Source organism: Trachemys scripta, chromosome 2 (assembly GCF_013100865.1).
Source record: "Trachemys scripta elegans isolate TJP31775 chromosome 2, CAS_Tse_1.0, whole genome shotgun sequence".
NCBI lineage: Eukaryota > Metazoa > Chordata > Testudines > Emydidae > Trachemys > Trachemys scripta.
In genome coordinates this window covers 71073667-71089246 of record NC_048299.1, presented here as the reverse complement: position 1 = coordinate 71089246, position 15580 = coordinate 71073667, and the positions used below count along the sequence as shown (strand labels likewise).

At 40.7% G+C, this 15580-nt stretch overlaps 1 protein-coding gene across 2 annotated transcripts in view; it reads right to left on the bottom strand.

Annotated features, from left to right (window-relative positions):
- RBMS3 (RNA binding motif single stranded interacting protein 3) overlaps positions 1-15580 on the bottom strand; it is a 545220-nt gene that overhangs the window by 387962 nt on the left and 141678 nt on the right. For both annotated transcript variants that reach the window (XM_034760833.1, XM_034760834.1), the window contains exon 3: positions 547-605. In XM_034760833.1, the coding sequence (XP_034616724.1) occupies positions 547-605 (59 nt within the window). The remainder of the gene's footprint in view (positions 1-546; positions 606-15580) is intronic.

Genomic DNA, 15580 nt, shown 5'->3' with positions numbered 1-15580 from the left:
TTTCACTAAAAAACAGAGAATATTTTGAAATATTACCAGAGAAATTAAAAATGCAAAACTGCAAGAGTAAGAGAAATCATTTTCATATCACTATGTCACAATTTTATGATCAATGTTGTGCCACAGTGCAAATTTTCTTCTTCCAATAATGTAGTCTGAGACATTCTAGAATAGAAAAAATAAGCCAGGTTTTGCTTGGGAAAGTTTTCCCAAGGGTTTCTCATTTTTATATAGGAAATCAATTTGCATCACTGATGATATCATTCAAATCAGACAACGCTATGTGGTTAGAAGGTAATTTACTTTTCTACCAAAGCAATTTGATACTTGTTCTGATTTGCGATTTTCATTTTGTTTGTTAATGAAAAAAATTAATGAGCAATGTTACTGGAAAATACAACTCAGAGCACTGGCATTATTAAATATGTTTGCAATATACTGTACATTGTCTTGATTGCACAGTCGGAGCCCAAACCTTGGAGGATGGAATACCAGTCAATCAGCCAAACAGACACCGAACTCATCTGGAGGACTCTTTGCACATACCTTTGCACTGATTTGTGTTTTTGTCAAGAATTGCCTTTGTGGATACAATTTTCCCATACCTACAGAGAAAGAAAAGAAAAAAAAAAAGAAAAAGAAAAAAGAAAAATGCATGTTATTATATTTTAACCCTAGATCCATGCAGACTATTCCATGCAGTTTATTATATATATATATATATATATATGTGCACACACACACACACACACACACACACACACACACGAGAGAGGGGGGTTCACCCATAGAAAAGGTACAGGATGGACAGCAAGCTTCCCTGCATTCCCCCTGCACTGCAATGCAGATCTTGAGGGATGTTCATTTTCCATGCCCATTCAAACTCTGATCTCTACACTGAGACTGCCAACAAAAATGCCAGTTACAGGAATGGCCAGTAGGGTGTCCAGATAGACAAAGATGTTTCTCTGGTGAAGGAAATTAACTTAATTTAAATGTATATTTGCATTTTAAGCCATCAAAGGAAGTTTTGTTTTTTAATGGGAATGGAGCAGATGCTTTCCCACAATTCACCAAATGCCCTATAAAACTGGCTGACAAAAAAAAAAAAAAAAAAAAGAGATCCAGAGGAAGAATTATTTTTTTAAAAGGTATCTAGTACATTTTAGACAGTCAAAGGGTTTTTTTTTAAAATTGTTTTTGTATATTTAGGCTTTTCTAGCTGAATATTGACGAGTGTTTGCATATATAGCACTACAACAAATAACACAGTTTAAGAGTACCTCCACAAGACTCACTCTTGAGAGGGAATTTTAATTTCATGGACCAGTTACAACTTGTTGCATTCAACAGTTAGACCACAAAGTGAGTGCCTGTCTTTAACTCAAAGAGAAGAGGACTGAAAATGCATATTTGATAGTCAGTTTGGAAATAGTTTATGTCATGTAATAACAGCAAAGAATCACAGAAAGGGCCACTTTTTGCAATCACTGAATACCAGACCTAGGTGAAAAAAGAAAAACAATATTATCCCTGAAGCTACACTGTCTTCATCTTTGCTTCACTGCACAGCTCCTCCTAGAACCTTTCCCTAAACCCTCTCTCCCACCAAATTTGAAGAAAGAGTACACACATTCTCACAGGGTGTGCTTTCATTTTGGAAGATGCACATGTCAAACATGCCATGCCATCATGAATCGTGATACCACCACCAGATACCATGATCACGGGCACAATACATAAGATACACAGACAGTCAGTCAGTCAGTCTTTAGCAATAATAATTTTGGTCCTTATTCAAGAAAGCACTTAAGCATGTGCATAAAGTTAAACGTAATCTTATGTGCCTTGCTGAACAGAGGCATTCCAAAGTTGGGGCCTTTATGTCCACTTCCCTTACATTATTCTTTACACGAGTATTTGCAGTGGACTTTAGTCACAGCCAAAAACCAGCAAGCACACATCCTAAGAATATACAGTAGAACCTCAGAGTTACGAACACCTCAGGAATGGACGTTGTTCGTAACTCTGAAATGTCTGTAACTCTGAACAAAATGTTATGGTGTCTCTTTCAAAAGTTTACAACTGACTGACTGAATATAGCTTTGAAACTTTACTATGCAGAAGAAGATTTCCATAACTTGCATCTGAAGAAGTGAGGTTCTTACCCACAAAAGCTTATACTCCCAATACTTCTGTTAGTCTTAAAGGTGCCACAGGACCCTCTGTTGCTTTTTACAGATTCAGACTAACACGGCTACCCCTCTGATACTTGACACCATGCAAGACACTGCATTTAGCCATATGGAATGGAAATCTAACAACCTCATGCCTCTGGAGATTTCCATTACTTGCATCTGAAGAAGTGAGGTTCTTACCCACGAAAGCTTATGCTCCCAATAGTTCTGTTAGTCTTAAAGGTGCCACAGGACCCTCTGTTGCTTTATGCAGAAGAAAAATGCTGCTTTCCCTTTATTTTTTTAATAGTTTACTTTTAACACAGTGTTGTACTGTATTTGCTTTTTTTTTCATCTATGTTGCTGCCGGATTGTGTACTTCCAGTTCCAAATGAGGTATGTGATTGACTGGTCAGTTTGTAACTCTGGTGTTTGTAACTCTGAGGTTCTACTGTAGTGCCAAATTCTCTGCTGGTGTGATTTACAAACATTTTATGGGTAAATTTACACCAGCAAAAAATTTGGCCCAAGAAGTGCATTTTCATTTATTTGATGTATAAACCAAATAAATGCAATATATACAAATAAGCAAATAAACAATGCCTATCTATTGTCTTAACAGTCTTTGACAGATACTGAGAAAGAGAATCCAATTAAAATCAGCAGTTAACCCACTACAACCTCAAATAAAACTCAACCCCCAATTAAACTTTCTCAAAAAAATCCCCTAACATTAGTCTTCATTAGGACTCTCTTGTAACATAAAAACTCCAAAGGAATGGATATGCTGTTCCATCCAAGCCTGTGAGATTTAGAAGTCTGGGCATACAGTGGTTTGCTTGTGAGTGCAAGAACCCAGAGCCTGAAATCTGAAGCAATTACTTAAATCTGCTTTACTCTTTTGAATTTCTTGCCAACCAAAAGAGACATTTGTGGTTCCATTACATTTACTATGGACTTTCCAAGGTTATTTGCTATACACCGCAATCCTGCAAACGCTTAGTCACATAAGTCATTTCACCTGTGGAAGTAGTCCCGTTCATCCCAGTGGAACTACTCAAGCAAGTGAAGTTACTCATGCAGCTAAGTTGGCAGAGTTGGACTCTATTGGAATAGTAAGAGGTGCTAAAGAATGTTCTCCACTATATGAAAAGCCTTTCACATTAATATATAGATATAAACCCTGAGTACTACCACAAGAAAGTAACTAGAATTAATTTGGACACCGTTTTCCTAAATACTTCACAGTAATTGGAACATGAGCCCTGATGAGCGGTGATGATTTGAGTTCTGCAAGGTAGAAAAGTATTTAGTTTATTAAGAAAATGATGATAATTTTCTTGCATAGGAGGACTGTAATACAAGACTCTGATTCCCCTTCAGATTTAGTTGGCTTTCCTGTCAGGATAAACTGTGTAATTTCGATTCTATTCACACAGAGGTTCCAAAAGTGGATTCCACAATGGAAATTCACACATAAATATGATGTAATAATACAATGTAGCTCAAGAGATGGCCTCTTAATCTTATTTTAAATGCTAACTACTAGTTATTAAAATCCAACTGTCCATATGTTTGCTCTGTACAATACAGAAACTCCTCGCTTAACATTGTAGTTTTGTTCCTGAAAAATGCAACTTTAAGCGAAACGATGTTAAGCGAATCCAATTTCCCCATAAGAATTAATGTAAATAGGGGGAGGTTAGGTTCCAGGGAAATTTTTTTCACCAGACAAAAAACTATATTTTTCTATATATACATACACACAGTATAAATTTTAAACAAACAATTTAATACTGTACACAGCAATGATGATTGTGAAGCTTGAATGAGATGGTGAAGTTAGAGGGTGGAAGAGGATGGGATATTTCTAAATAATAAACTAGCAATTGGCTGAGCCCTCAAAGGTTAACATGTTGCTAATGTAGCCTCACACTCTACAAGGCAGCACAAATGGAGGGAGGGCAGACAGCATGGCAGACAGAGACAGAGATACACACCCTGTGTGAGAGACAGAGAGATGCGCATTGCCCTTTAAGTACGCTGACACCACTCTATGTACACTTCCTTTTTAAGTAGATCAGGAAGTTGAGACAACAGCTTCGGCCAGCAACCTCCATCCATCCTGAGCCCTGCCATGTCCCCACCCTGCTCTATATGGAGAAGGGGTAAGCGGGGTGCAGGAGCAGGCATGAGGGGGACGCCCTGACATTAGCCCCCTTGTTCCCCCACCCTGCACAGCAAGCAGGAGGCTCCTGGGAGAAGCTCCAAGGCAGAGGGCAGGAGCAGCACATGGCAGTGGGGGGAGGGACAGGGAACTGCTGGCAATTGATGCCAGGGAACTTAGGGGAATGGGGAACTGATGGGGGGCTCCCAGCCCACCTTGGATCCAAGCCCCCACCAGCTAGCTGCAAGGGACTGCTCTTCCTGCAAGCAGTGGCCAAAGCAGGCGGCTGCCAAACAATGTTATAAGGGAGCATTGCGCAACTTTAAACGAGCATGTTCTCTAATTGGTCATCAATGAAACAACGTTAACCGGGATGACTTTAAGTGAGGGGTTACTGTACTAATATTTTTAAAATATAAAGATACTAGACATATAGGTTTGTGTGTGTCATGAGAACACATTATCACTATTTAGTTTCCTGCTGAATTATAGTGTCTGTTTTTGAAACCATCCTTCCACAAGGTCTATATTCAAGTGCTTCATCAAAGAAATTTTATGGGAAGAACCATAGTTCAAAACCCACTATCATCTACACTTTGGATTTCTTATACATCTCTTTAAATTGATCCTTGCTGCATCACTATACCTAAATGGGAGTGGATGTTAGGAACTTGAGAGGCTGTGAGCGGGTCATTTGAAGGGGTTTCCATTTTGCAGGGTTCAACAGACCCATTTTGCATTTTCCATGAAATTTTTCACAAAACTTTTTTATTGTCAACATTATTAAAAATTTCAAAATGTTTTAATTTATCAGTTTCCATAAAATTTCAGTGATAATTTTGATAGACGTTTGGATGAGAAATGTTGCAAAAAAATTGAAGAAAACAAAAATTTAAAGATTTTTTTAAACAAATAAAAACTGTAAAAGGTCTGCTTTTCAACAAAGAGCCTTTTCCTTTGGAAAAAAAATGTCTATCAGCTCTAGTACTTATTAGTTTTGGGTGAAACTACTCAAAACTTCACACTAAATGTTCTGGGAGTCAATGGAACCAAAAACTCGAAGCAAAACTGATCCAAAACCTCACATTTCTCAAGGTCTCGGATGAAAACCTAAATTAAAATCAGAGCTTCATAGCACTAGGCACTTCTAGCTTACACATAGCAAAAGACAGTCCCTGACATGAGCAGCTTACTCTTTCAATAATCATGCAATATCACTCAGTTTTGCAAGGTTTTACCATAAAAATATTCATCAGCCCAGGTTCTCAAACCTAAATTTAAGGTTTAACTTCTGCTTTGGGTTTTACCACAAAAGTTTTACACAGCTCTATCTCTAATGTTTCCCTTTCATTTCTTTTGCCTTCCTGAAAAAGATCAGCTTCTGCATGTCAACCAAACCCAAGGAAAACTCCAGTAGTGTATGATATTGGTAACAATTTAAAATAAAATAAACTTTTCTTCAGTTCTGTGTACATTACTAGCTTCAATTACTGAAGGTGGTTTCAGGTTATGAATCTGGCTTTAAGGTTTACCTAGGGCCTCATCCTGCAGTCCACATAAACCCAGAACTCCCAGAGACTTAATTGAGATTTCTGGGTGGATAAGGAATGCAGAATAGACAGAATTTATGATGTTGTTTAGCTGGTATCTCAGTAACAGTATGATATTATTTAACAACCGATCACACTTTTTAAAGGCTCCAGGTGGTAGATCAGCATTTATGCAGCAAATACCAGCAGAAAGTTAGCTGGCATGTTAATCATCTGCTATCTGGTGTTAAAATTATATGGAGCACTTAGAGAACACTTCAGTTGCAGCTGATGTGAATACACAAAGTGTAAGATTCTTTTCCATTGTCTACACCAGCGATCCCCAAACTTTTGAGGGTTGTCCCCTCCACCCCCAAAGCCAGATTCCTCCAGATTTATTAATTTATATATAAGCATCTTACATGGGTTTGTTTTGGGATGGGAAAGTCACACAGATTTCTGAAAAAATTCTCCACAGATACCTTATAGAATTTGGTAAGAATTGTTATTTATCTTACTGTACACCCACCCATTCATTGAGATGTGTCGTCCATACAGATTCTATTCTTGGTGTACACTTGCTCAATGAATGTGATAGTAATCTTGCACACATGGGGCACATTCACACCAAGTGGAATCTATGTGGACTAACACTTGAAAAATTTCTGTTCATTCCACTTACTGCTGAACTGCATTTTTAATCCTGTACTTTTTTTAATGAAAGATACTTACCGTACTATTTCAGCCATTTAAAAAAATGATTTGTTTTTCCTTAAAAATCAAAGGGCCTCATATCTTTTGTAGAAAAGCTCTGCAACCACAAAATCTTCTTATTTGCCTGTGATCACAGTAGCAGAACTTACACCACTTTTACTTTCATGAATCTGTGCATGAGTTTGGGGAAGAGGAGGTCAGTGAATCAGGCTGTTGGGTTCATAAGATTGTATTTCTGCCCAATATGGTCAAAGTTTAACCCAGTGTATAACCCACACCTATCATTAAGTATTATTGCCTCTACCACTTGCTTTATTCTGACTGTCAAATTCAGAATGGATAATCTCTTTACTAGATATAGTATAAACAAGCATAGCAACTGAGAATGACATTATGGCCAAAATTTTCAAAAATGGCTATTCAACTTCAGCTCCTCGGTCCATCTTTAAGCACCTGAATAATTGGCCTGATTTTCAAAGGGGCTGAGCACCCACGAGTGCAGAATGAAGTCAATGACAGATGGCTCAGCACTTTTGAAAATCAGGCCACTTATTTAGGTGCCTAAATATGGGTGACATAGGAGCATAAATTTTAGGCAACCATTTTTGAAAAAGCTTGGCGTATATGAGGAATGAACAACCTTTAGCAGAAACGGCAGAATCCAAGATGATTAAGTAGTGAAGAAATGAAATACGTAACTTCCTTTCTCATATCCTCTTAGTGACTATTACAATCACACACCATGAAATACATAAACAACTTGCACTAGCTTACTTATTGCACAAAAGGATATAACCAGGCCATCCTCTTACCCTCAGAAAATGAGACTTGAGTAGATGAGGGAGGCCACAACCATGCTCTAAAGAGTGGAGAAGTGATCAGCTTCTAGAGATGTGACTCCACCATCAGAATACTGAGCCCCTTCTGCCCCATGAAATCACACAGCAGATAAGAAGTAGGCATAGGGGTGGGATAATGGGAAGGCTTAAGTGTTATGTTGGAAACTCCCAATGTGTTTCTTTAACTCTTTAAACATTTTCCAAACTTCTGAAAGATTCAGGTTCAGGGATAGGTAAAGATTTAGGTTTAGGAGGGACAGTCAAGGAGGGGGTAGGTGCTTCTTTTAAGACATTGCGGTTCATCCATATTTAGCAAACTGTGAGATAGCTCCATTTTGGCTACATATCAGAGCAGTCCCTTATACAAAGGTTATTTCATCTCAGATCAGCAATAACCTATGCTCTTCAAATGAGTTTGAGATGTGCCCATTTTATAGGATATCCTGTAAAAATCTTCAGAGCTATCCAAAAAACAAACCCCTATCTGGAAATTTCATTATTGTGCAGAAGATACACTGAATTGGAAATCTACCCTTTCTGGTGTGTGGCCAAATCCTAGATGATCAACCAGATATCAGCCCCCCAAAACCATAAGTTGTTTCAATTGCACAGATACGCACTGTACATCTGAGGGCAGGATGAAGAAAGGAAAGGAAAGGAAAGGAAAGGAAAGGAAAAAGTTTATGGTTTGCCTTTACTCAGGAAATGTAATTCGTGCAATTGGGGACAGATCCTGTGAGGTCTAGGTCATTTCATACCAAGTGCTACGCATTTTTGGCACCCACTGACTTCAGTGAGAGTTAGTGATGTTCAGTTCTTACAGGAGACATTCTGCACATCACAGAATCCTATCCCAGTTGTGCCCTTTTCAAAATCTGTGTATATAACACCAAAATACCAGAAGATCTCTGGGCATGACCAGCACACATTGGAAATTACCGGTACTTGCCTTTTCATTTACATCAATCAGAGTATAGTTCTGAATGTGGGAGAAGTTATCAGATCCATGTTTCTGCTAAACATGATTATTAATCAGTGTTTAAACCTAAGTCTGTTCATACCCAGGCCAAAGCACATACTGTATATACGTCTGCATGTTTCTTCCACAAAATGAACAGTTTTAGAGTCTGAGCCACTAATGCATCTCTAGTCATTTTTATATAAATATATTTATATACAATAATGCAGCTAAATATTGCATTATATAAAAGTCATCCATACTAGTTCGGATATTTGTGTTTAAGGAGGACTGTAGTGATTTGGTAAATAGATGGAACATGTTTTAATGAAAGATCATTCTACAACCAGCAAAATGTGTGTTTTCCAGAAATGACATGAAGGGGTGAGAGAATCTGGCTAGCAGTATCGGAGGATATACATGTACAAATCTATGAACACACTGTTACTTTACACTAGTTAAAGATGAATGTCTTGCCAAACAATTGTATAGATATGTATGGGCTACACGCCTAGGGGAAAAAAGGCTAACGATTTACTCCAGATCAGGCTGCTTGTAATTTATACCCACTCAGTTATACTGAATATAAATCCTCCTTTTGAGGCAGCAATTTACAAACATGCTTTTGGCTAAATTCACAATACTTGGATCTAGGGTTGGACAAACTATGTCCCTTTTTGGAGTTCTATCATCAGAGAACCTGTAGTTCTGATGACAAACTCTTCTTGTAGAGTATCAACAATTTAATGTGATGGCTATTGGTGGCCATCACAAACTACAAAAATTACAAAATACAAAAAAATTACATAATACAAAAAAAAATCTATCCATTAGTAAAATCTTTAAGACCCTACTATAAAAAATAATGCCAGACTTACTGTAAGTAAGAAGTTATAAATACCATAAAACTAAGTATGGGTTCTGGGCCCAGTACTATTCTATATTTTCATTAACAACTTGGAGGACACAGTGGAGACTGCATTTATAAAATCTGCAATGACACCAAGCTGGGAGGAGTTGCAAGCTCTTCGGAGGAAAGGATTAGAATTCAAAATGATCTTGATAAATTGCGGAATTGGTCTGATATCAGTAATAATAATCAATTCAATAATATCATGTGAGAAAAAACTGGTGAGGGAGTAGCACCAAAAAAAAGGATCTGGGGGTTATAGTGCATCACAAATCGATTACGAGTAAACAGGCAAATGTCATTCTGGGTTGTTCTGACAGTGTCCTATGTAGGATATGGTAGGTAATTGTTCCACTATACTTGGCACTAGTGAGGTCTCATCTGGGACACTGCATCCAGTTATGGGCACAACTCTTTAAGAAAGATGAGGACAAACTAGAGAGTGTCCACAGGAGAGCAACAAAAATGGTAAGAGATTTAGAAAACACAACCTATGAGGAAAGGTTGAAAGAACTGGGCATGTTTAGCCTAGAGAAGAGGAGACTTGATAACAGTCTTCAAATAAATAGAAGGTTGTTATAAAGATGATGGTGATCAATTGTTCTCCACGTCCACTGAGGGTAGCAAGCGAAATGTATGTTAGATATTAAGAAAAACTTTCTAACTATAAGGGTAGCTAAACACTGGAACAGACTTCCAAGGGAGTTTGTGGAATCCCCGTCATTGGAGGTTTTCAAGATCAGGTAAGCAAACACCTATCTAGGTATGAGATGGTCTAGGTATGCCTAATCCTGCCTCGGTGCAGTTGGACCTCTTGAGGTACCTGCCAGCCCTGCATTTCTATAATAAAGAATCATACATAAGGTTGGAAAGTTTGAACAAGAATATAAATAATTTAATGAACTTTAATACCGTGGACAAAAATTATTATCCCTGTGTACAAAATGCATATATTTTCTAAGTTCTTTCATGATATTCTGTACTTTTGATGTGTCTGATTTCCCATTCAGAGTATTGCTTACTTATGTAGAATTGACTGTTAAAGTACAGATGGTATGAACCAACTTGCCAGAATACCTTGATATTAATCTCTATTCAATCATTTAACAATAACCTCATTATGCAAGAGAACTCTGCACATAAAGTGCTTGTACAATTTTCTGCTAATCATTAAAAACAATTTAATTTTAAAAGAATTATATGGCTACAGCATAATGTAGAAGGATCTCAAAAGTCATATCCCCAGTAACAACAGCAAAAATAAAATAATAATAATAATAATAAAAGAGAAATCCAGCTACCCCCCCAGGGACTGTGAACTCAAACTGATAATTTAAAACTAAAGCATTTTATAGAGTTCATATAGAGGGCATTTGAATCAAATGTGTGATCGAGAATTTTGTAGTTCACAGAGCTGCCTTTCATTATTTACAAATTATAAAATTCCAGGTATTTGGCAGTCTGTGGTAATAATTCTGCAGCTGCTAATATGTGTGTTTCTCCAGGTTATTTTACATTTTAAAAAATTACTGTCAGGGTCAGTATAATAGAAATGCTTCACGTTGCTCAATATTTCTATTAAATTTCCGTATTTTCAGGGCTGAAATGTCAGCTTTATTAATTTGCCATGGGCTGAACTTTGACCTTCTTGGTGCAAGGGAGCACATTTTTTTTCTGGATGCAATTTTCAAGAGGCAGAAAACATAATTTAGACTACTTTTACAACTATATGTTCAAAATCTTGCACTCCTTACCCAGAATTTAATTGGACAAAACCCTGAGTTCATGGCTCAAGAATGGGCCTTATTCTATACAGTATGTTTTTAAGAGCAACAGATTATCAGTCTCTCTTATTTGTTTGGCACCTGTCTAACACAAAGGCAGCTTAAATATAGGGTGGGGAAATAAATTTGACAAGCAATTAGTCCCTGATATTTCGAAATATTTATGCCCATATTTAACTACAGGCATGTCAGAAACCCCATTAAAGCCCTTGGGATGAGACAGGTTTGTCAAGCAAGGCACATGTTTGCAGATCAGAGCTTTAAGATGGTCTAAAAAGTTTGATATTTAGTGGGGAAAACATCCCTATTCAGGACAGCTTTAATTTAATCAAATGTTTCCAGTTAAGGATGTGCTTTAGTGCTTTCCTGAATCAAGGCCTTTAATAGCTGTGATAATTAACTTTTTGAAGCAGCCAGTATCAGGGGTCCAAAGGAGGAATTGTGACAAACACCTTTGGTTAGATGATCTGTTGGGTCAAAAATCTAAGTTAAAATAGGCTAAACATAGACTTGTTCAGTAGGCTACATAGAACATGTTTTGTAAACTTACATGTTTTAAAAACTGTAAATAAATACAACTTCATTACTGATGGCTCATCGGTTAAATAACAACATTTACAAATTGTCTAAGCATGTATATATGATGGAGCCATTAGTCTATCATGTAAATAATTTTCAATTCACTGTTGCCTAAACACAGATGGACATAATTGACCATATTAGCTCCACTGTGTCAACTCTTGTAAACTTCTTCTATGAGGGAGGTCTCATTAAAAACTGGGGAATAAAGGCACCCAGGGTCAGAGCCTCAGCTGCTATCAATTGGCGTAGCTCTTTTGACTTCAATGCAATATGCCTATTTGCATGAGCTGAGGATGTAGCTCATTATTTTTCTGTCCAAGTGTTTACTTTGTACTTCAGGATAACATCAAGTGAGGCAGAGAAGGCTGCATAATGATCATGTCTGCTAGCTATCTGGTGGTCAGCCAGCCCTTCTGAGAACCAATGAGCTTTGGATGAGCAAAAATCTTAAAGCCCACAAAAATTCCTTAGTCAATGTCTGTGCCAGCTTCTCTGGACGGCGATCGTGGCAGAGGGCCTCCAGCAGTGCAAAGCCACCTTTGGTGATTGCTGCACTTGTCACTGCAGTGGGGCTTGTGCTCAAAAGGGTATGTCTACACTGCCATAACCCCCCCACCGGCTGGCCCATACCAGCTGACTGGGGCTCGCAGAGCTCAGGCTAAGGGAGTGTAGATATTGGGCTCAAGCCCAGGCTGTAGGACTCTGCAAGGCGGTAGACTCCCAGAGCTCCGGCTGCAGCCCAAGCCCAAACATCTACACCACAATTAAACAGCCCCTTAACCCGAGCCCCAGTCAGCAGGCACAGGCCAGCTGTGGGTGTCTAATTACAGTGTAGACATACCCAAAAAGGCCATCACTGACCAGTAAGGAGACATGGTTAGGGCAGACAAGGGATGAACTGATTTAACATATTCTCTAGGCAGCTTCTTCTGGCAGAGCTACTCTGGAGCTTCCTAAAGAGACTAAAGCTGCCCTTCCCAGGTAGACCCCTCAATAAAGAAAGCAAGAAGAGTACTGTTTCCCCGCCCCACTCTGAACGATATATTGAAAGAGCTAGTGGTAGGAAGGCTAGTGTGGACACACGGTATGATATCTGCAGGGCAATTGTACCGCTGGATTAGGTGAGGAATGTATACTGACAGAGAGGAGGGATGAGCCACTAGAGTCTATTCATTTGTTTTCCCATTTAAACAAAAACACCATTTTATAACCATAACGAAGGGGAGAGAGAGAGAGAGCACTGCTTGGCAACCAACCAATTAAGCAGCACTCTGCTGAAACTTAGGCCTGGTCTACACTAGGCGTTTATGTCGAAGTTAGCGCCGTTACATCGAATTAACCCTGCACCCGTCCACACCGCGAAGGTATTTAGTTCGACATAGAGGTCTCTTTAATTCGACTTCTGTACTCCTCCCCGACGAGGGGAGTAGCGCTAAATTCGACATGGCCATGTCGAATTAGGCTAGGTGTGGATGGAAATCGACGCTAATAGCTCCAGGAGCTATCCCACAGTGCACCACTCTGTTGACGCTCTGGACAGCAGTAAGAGCTCGGATGTTCTGAACTGCCACACAGGAAAAGCCCCGGGAAAATTTGAATTTGAATTCCTTTTCCTGTCTGGCCAGTTTGAATCTCATTTCCTGTCTGGACATCGTGGCGAGCTCAGCAGCACTGGCAACAATGCAGAGCTCTCCAGCACTGATGGCAGTGCAATCTCAGAATAGAAAGAGGGCCCCAGCATGGACTGATCGGGAAGTCTTGGATCTCATCGCTGTGTGGGGCGATGAGTCCGTGCTTTCCGAGCTGCGATCCAAAAGACGGAATGCAAAGATCTATGAGAAGATCTCTAAAGACATGGCAGAGAGAGGATACAGCCGGGATGTAACGCAGTGCCGCGTGAAAATCAAGGAGCTGAGGCAAGGCTACCAGAAGACCAAAGAGGCAAACGGACGCTCCGGATCCCATCCCCAGACATCCCGTTTCTACGAGGCACTGCATTCCATCCTCGGTGCGGCCGCCACCACTACCCCACCACTGACTGTGGACTCCGAGGATGGGATAGTGTCCACGGCCGGATCCTCGGAGATGTTCGCGGACGGGGAAGATGAGGAAGGAGATGAGGAGGACGAGGCAGTCGACAGCGCTCACAACGCTGATTTCCCCGACAGCCAGGATCTCTTCATCACCCTTACAGAGATCCCCTACCAACCCTCCCCAGCCGTTACCCCGGACACAGAATCTGGTGAAGGATCATCCAGTAAGTGTTGTAAACATCTAAACATTTATTTGTAACAGAACATGAATATTAACAATTTAAAAAATGGGTTTCTCATGATTAGTTTGATTAACTTTACGGTTCAGTCATGGGCAGTGCAACTATTGAAAAAAAATCTAGCAATGTCCGGTTTTGCATGATTGTCCTGCCCAAGCCGCTCTACTGTTTAGTCCCTGCTACTGCAGCTACAGTAAGATGCGGTCTATATGTCCGGGGATGGAGCAGAAATCCTCCTGGGACATCTCAAGGAAGCTCTCCTGCAGGTAATTTGAAATCCGCTGCATTAGGTTCTTGGGGAGAGCGGCCTTATTGGGTCCTCCGTAGTAGGACACGTTGCCGCGCCACGAGACTAGCAAGTACTCCGGAATCATTGCTTGGCACAGCATGGCGGCATACGGCCCTGGTCTTTGGAGGCTTTCCCGGAGCATTCTCTGTCTGTCGCTCTCAGAGATCCTCATGAGGGTGATGTCGCTCATGATGACCTGCTTTGAATGAGGTAGGGGAATGTTAGTGTTGGGACTGCTTTACCGTTCCTTTACAGAACTGTAACCGCTGGTTTGCAGCCACGCGGTGGAGGCGGGAGAGGGGCAGCCGAAAGGGATCGTTCCCGGGGACAGCCGCGAGGGTGTGGCACAGGAGCAGACTTCCTGCTTGCCGGATTGCTGGCAGCAGGGACCGACATTGATTTCAATGTGAAATGAGGCCATTGCTAATATTAAAGTTTTAAGCTGCCACGAATCTACGGCTTACCATGTCTGCGTGCAAGAGCAATTCCGTTGTCCTGACACGGTTCTCAAATGTGGTCCGCAAAACCCCAGACACTGAATGCGAAGGCCGAGAATTCGACCTTGTGCTGAGTGCGCATGTGATAGGTGCTGTGCATGGTCCTGTTCACAGAGAAAGACTATGTTCTTTGTTCACAACTACATTTATCTTTCTGAGGAATTCACTCCCTTTTTCCCATTCCCACAGCCCCATCTGCGACTGTCTCACAACCTAGCCTGTCATCACACTCCCAGAGGCTAGGGAGGATTAGGCATAAGAAGAAGAGGACACGGGAGGACATGTTCTCAGAGCTTATAGCCTGCTCCAGAGCCCAGGCAGCACAGCAGACCCAGTGGCGGGAGAACTTGACCCGAATGCACCAAGCCAACATGGATCGGGAGGAGAGGTGGCGTCAGGAAGACCAGCAGGCGACTCAAACCCTGCTTGGACTACTGAGGGAGCAAACGGACACGCTCCGGCGCCTTGTGGATGTTCTGCAGGAACGGAGGCAGGAGGACAGAGCCCCGCTGCAGTCCATCTCTAACCGCCCTCCCCCGCCACCAAGTCCCATACTCCCCTCACCCAAAGTGCACAGAAGGAGAGGCGGCAGAGTCCCTGCTAACTCTCACTCCACCCCTGCAGAGAGCTCGAGCAGCAGAAGGCTCTCATTCCCCAAAGTTTGACAAGTTCTTTCCTTCCCGCCTGACACAAGCCCCCGTCCAAGTTTCACTTCCCAGTTCCATGTGTAGTTGATAATAAAAAATATGTTTCTGTTAACTACTGTTTCGATCATGTTCTTTTGGAGGAGGGGGGGAAAGGGGGTTGGTAATTGGACAGGACAGTCACCTTTGGCAGGGTACATAGTCGGGGGCAGGCACAG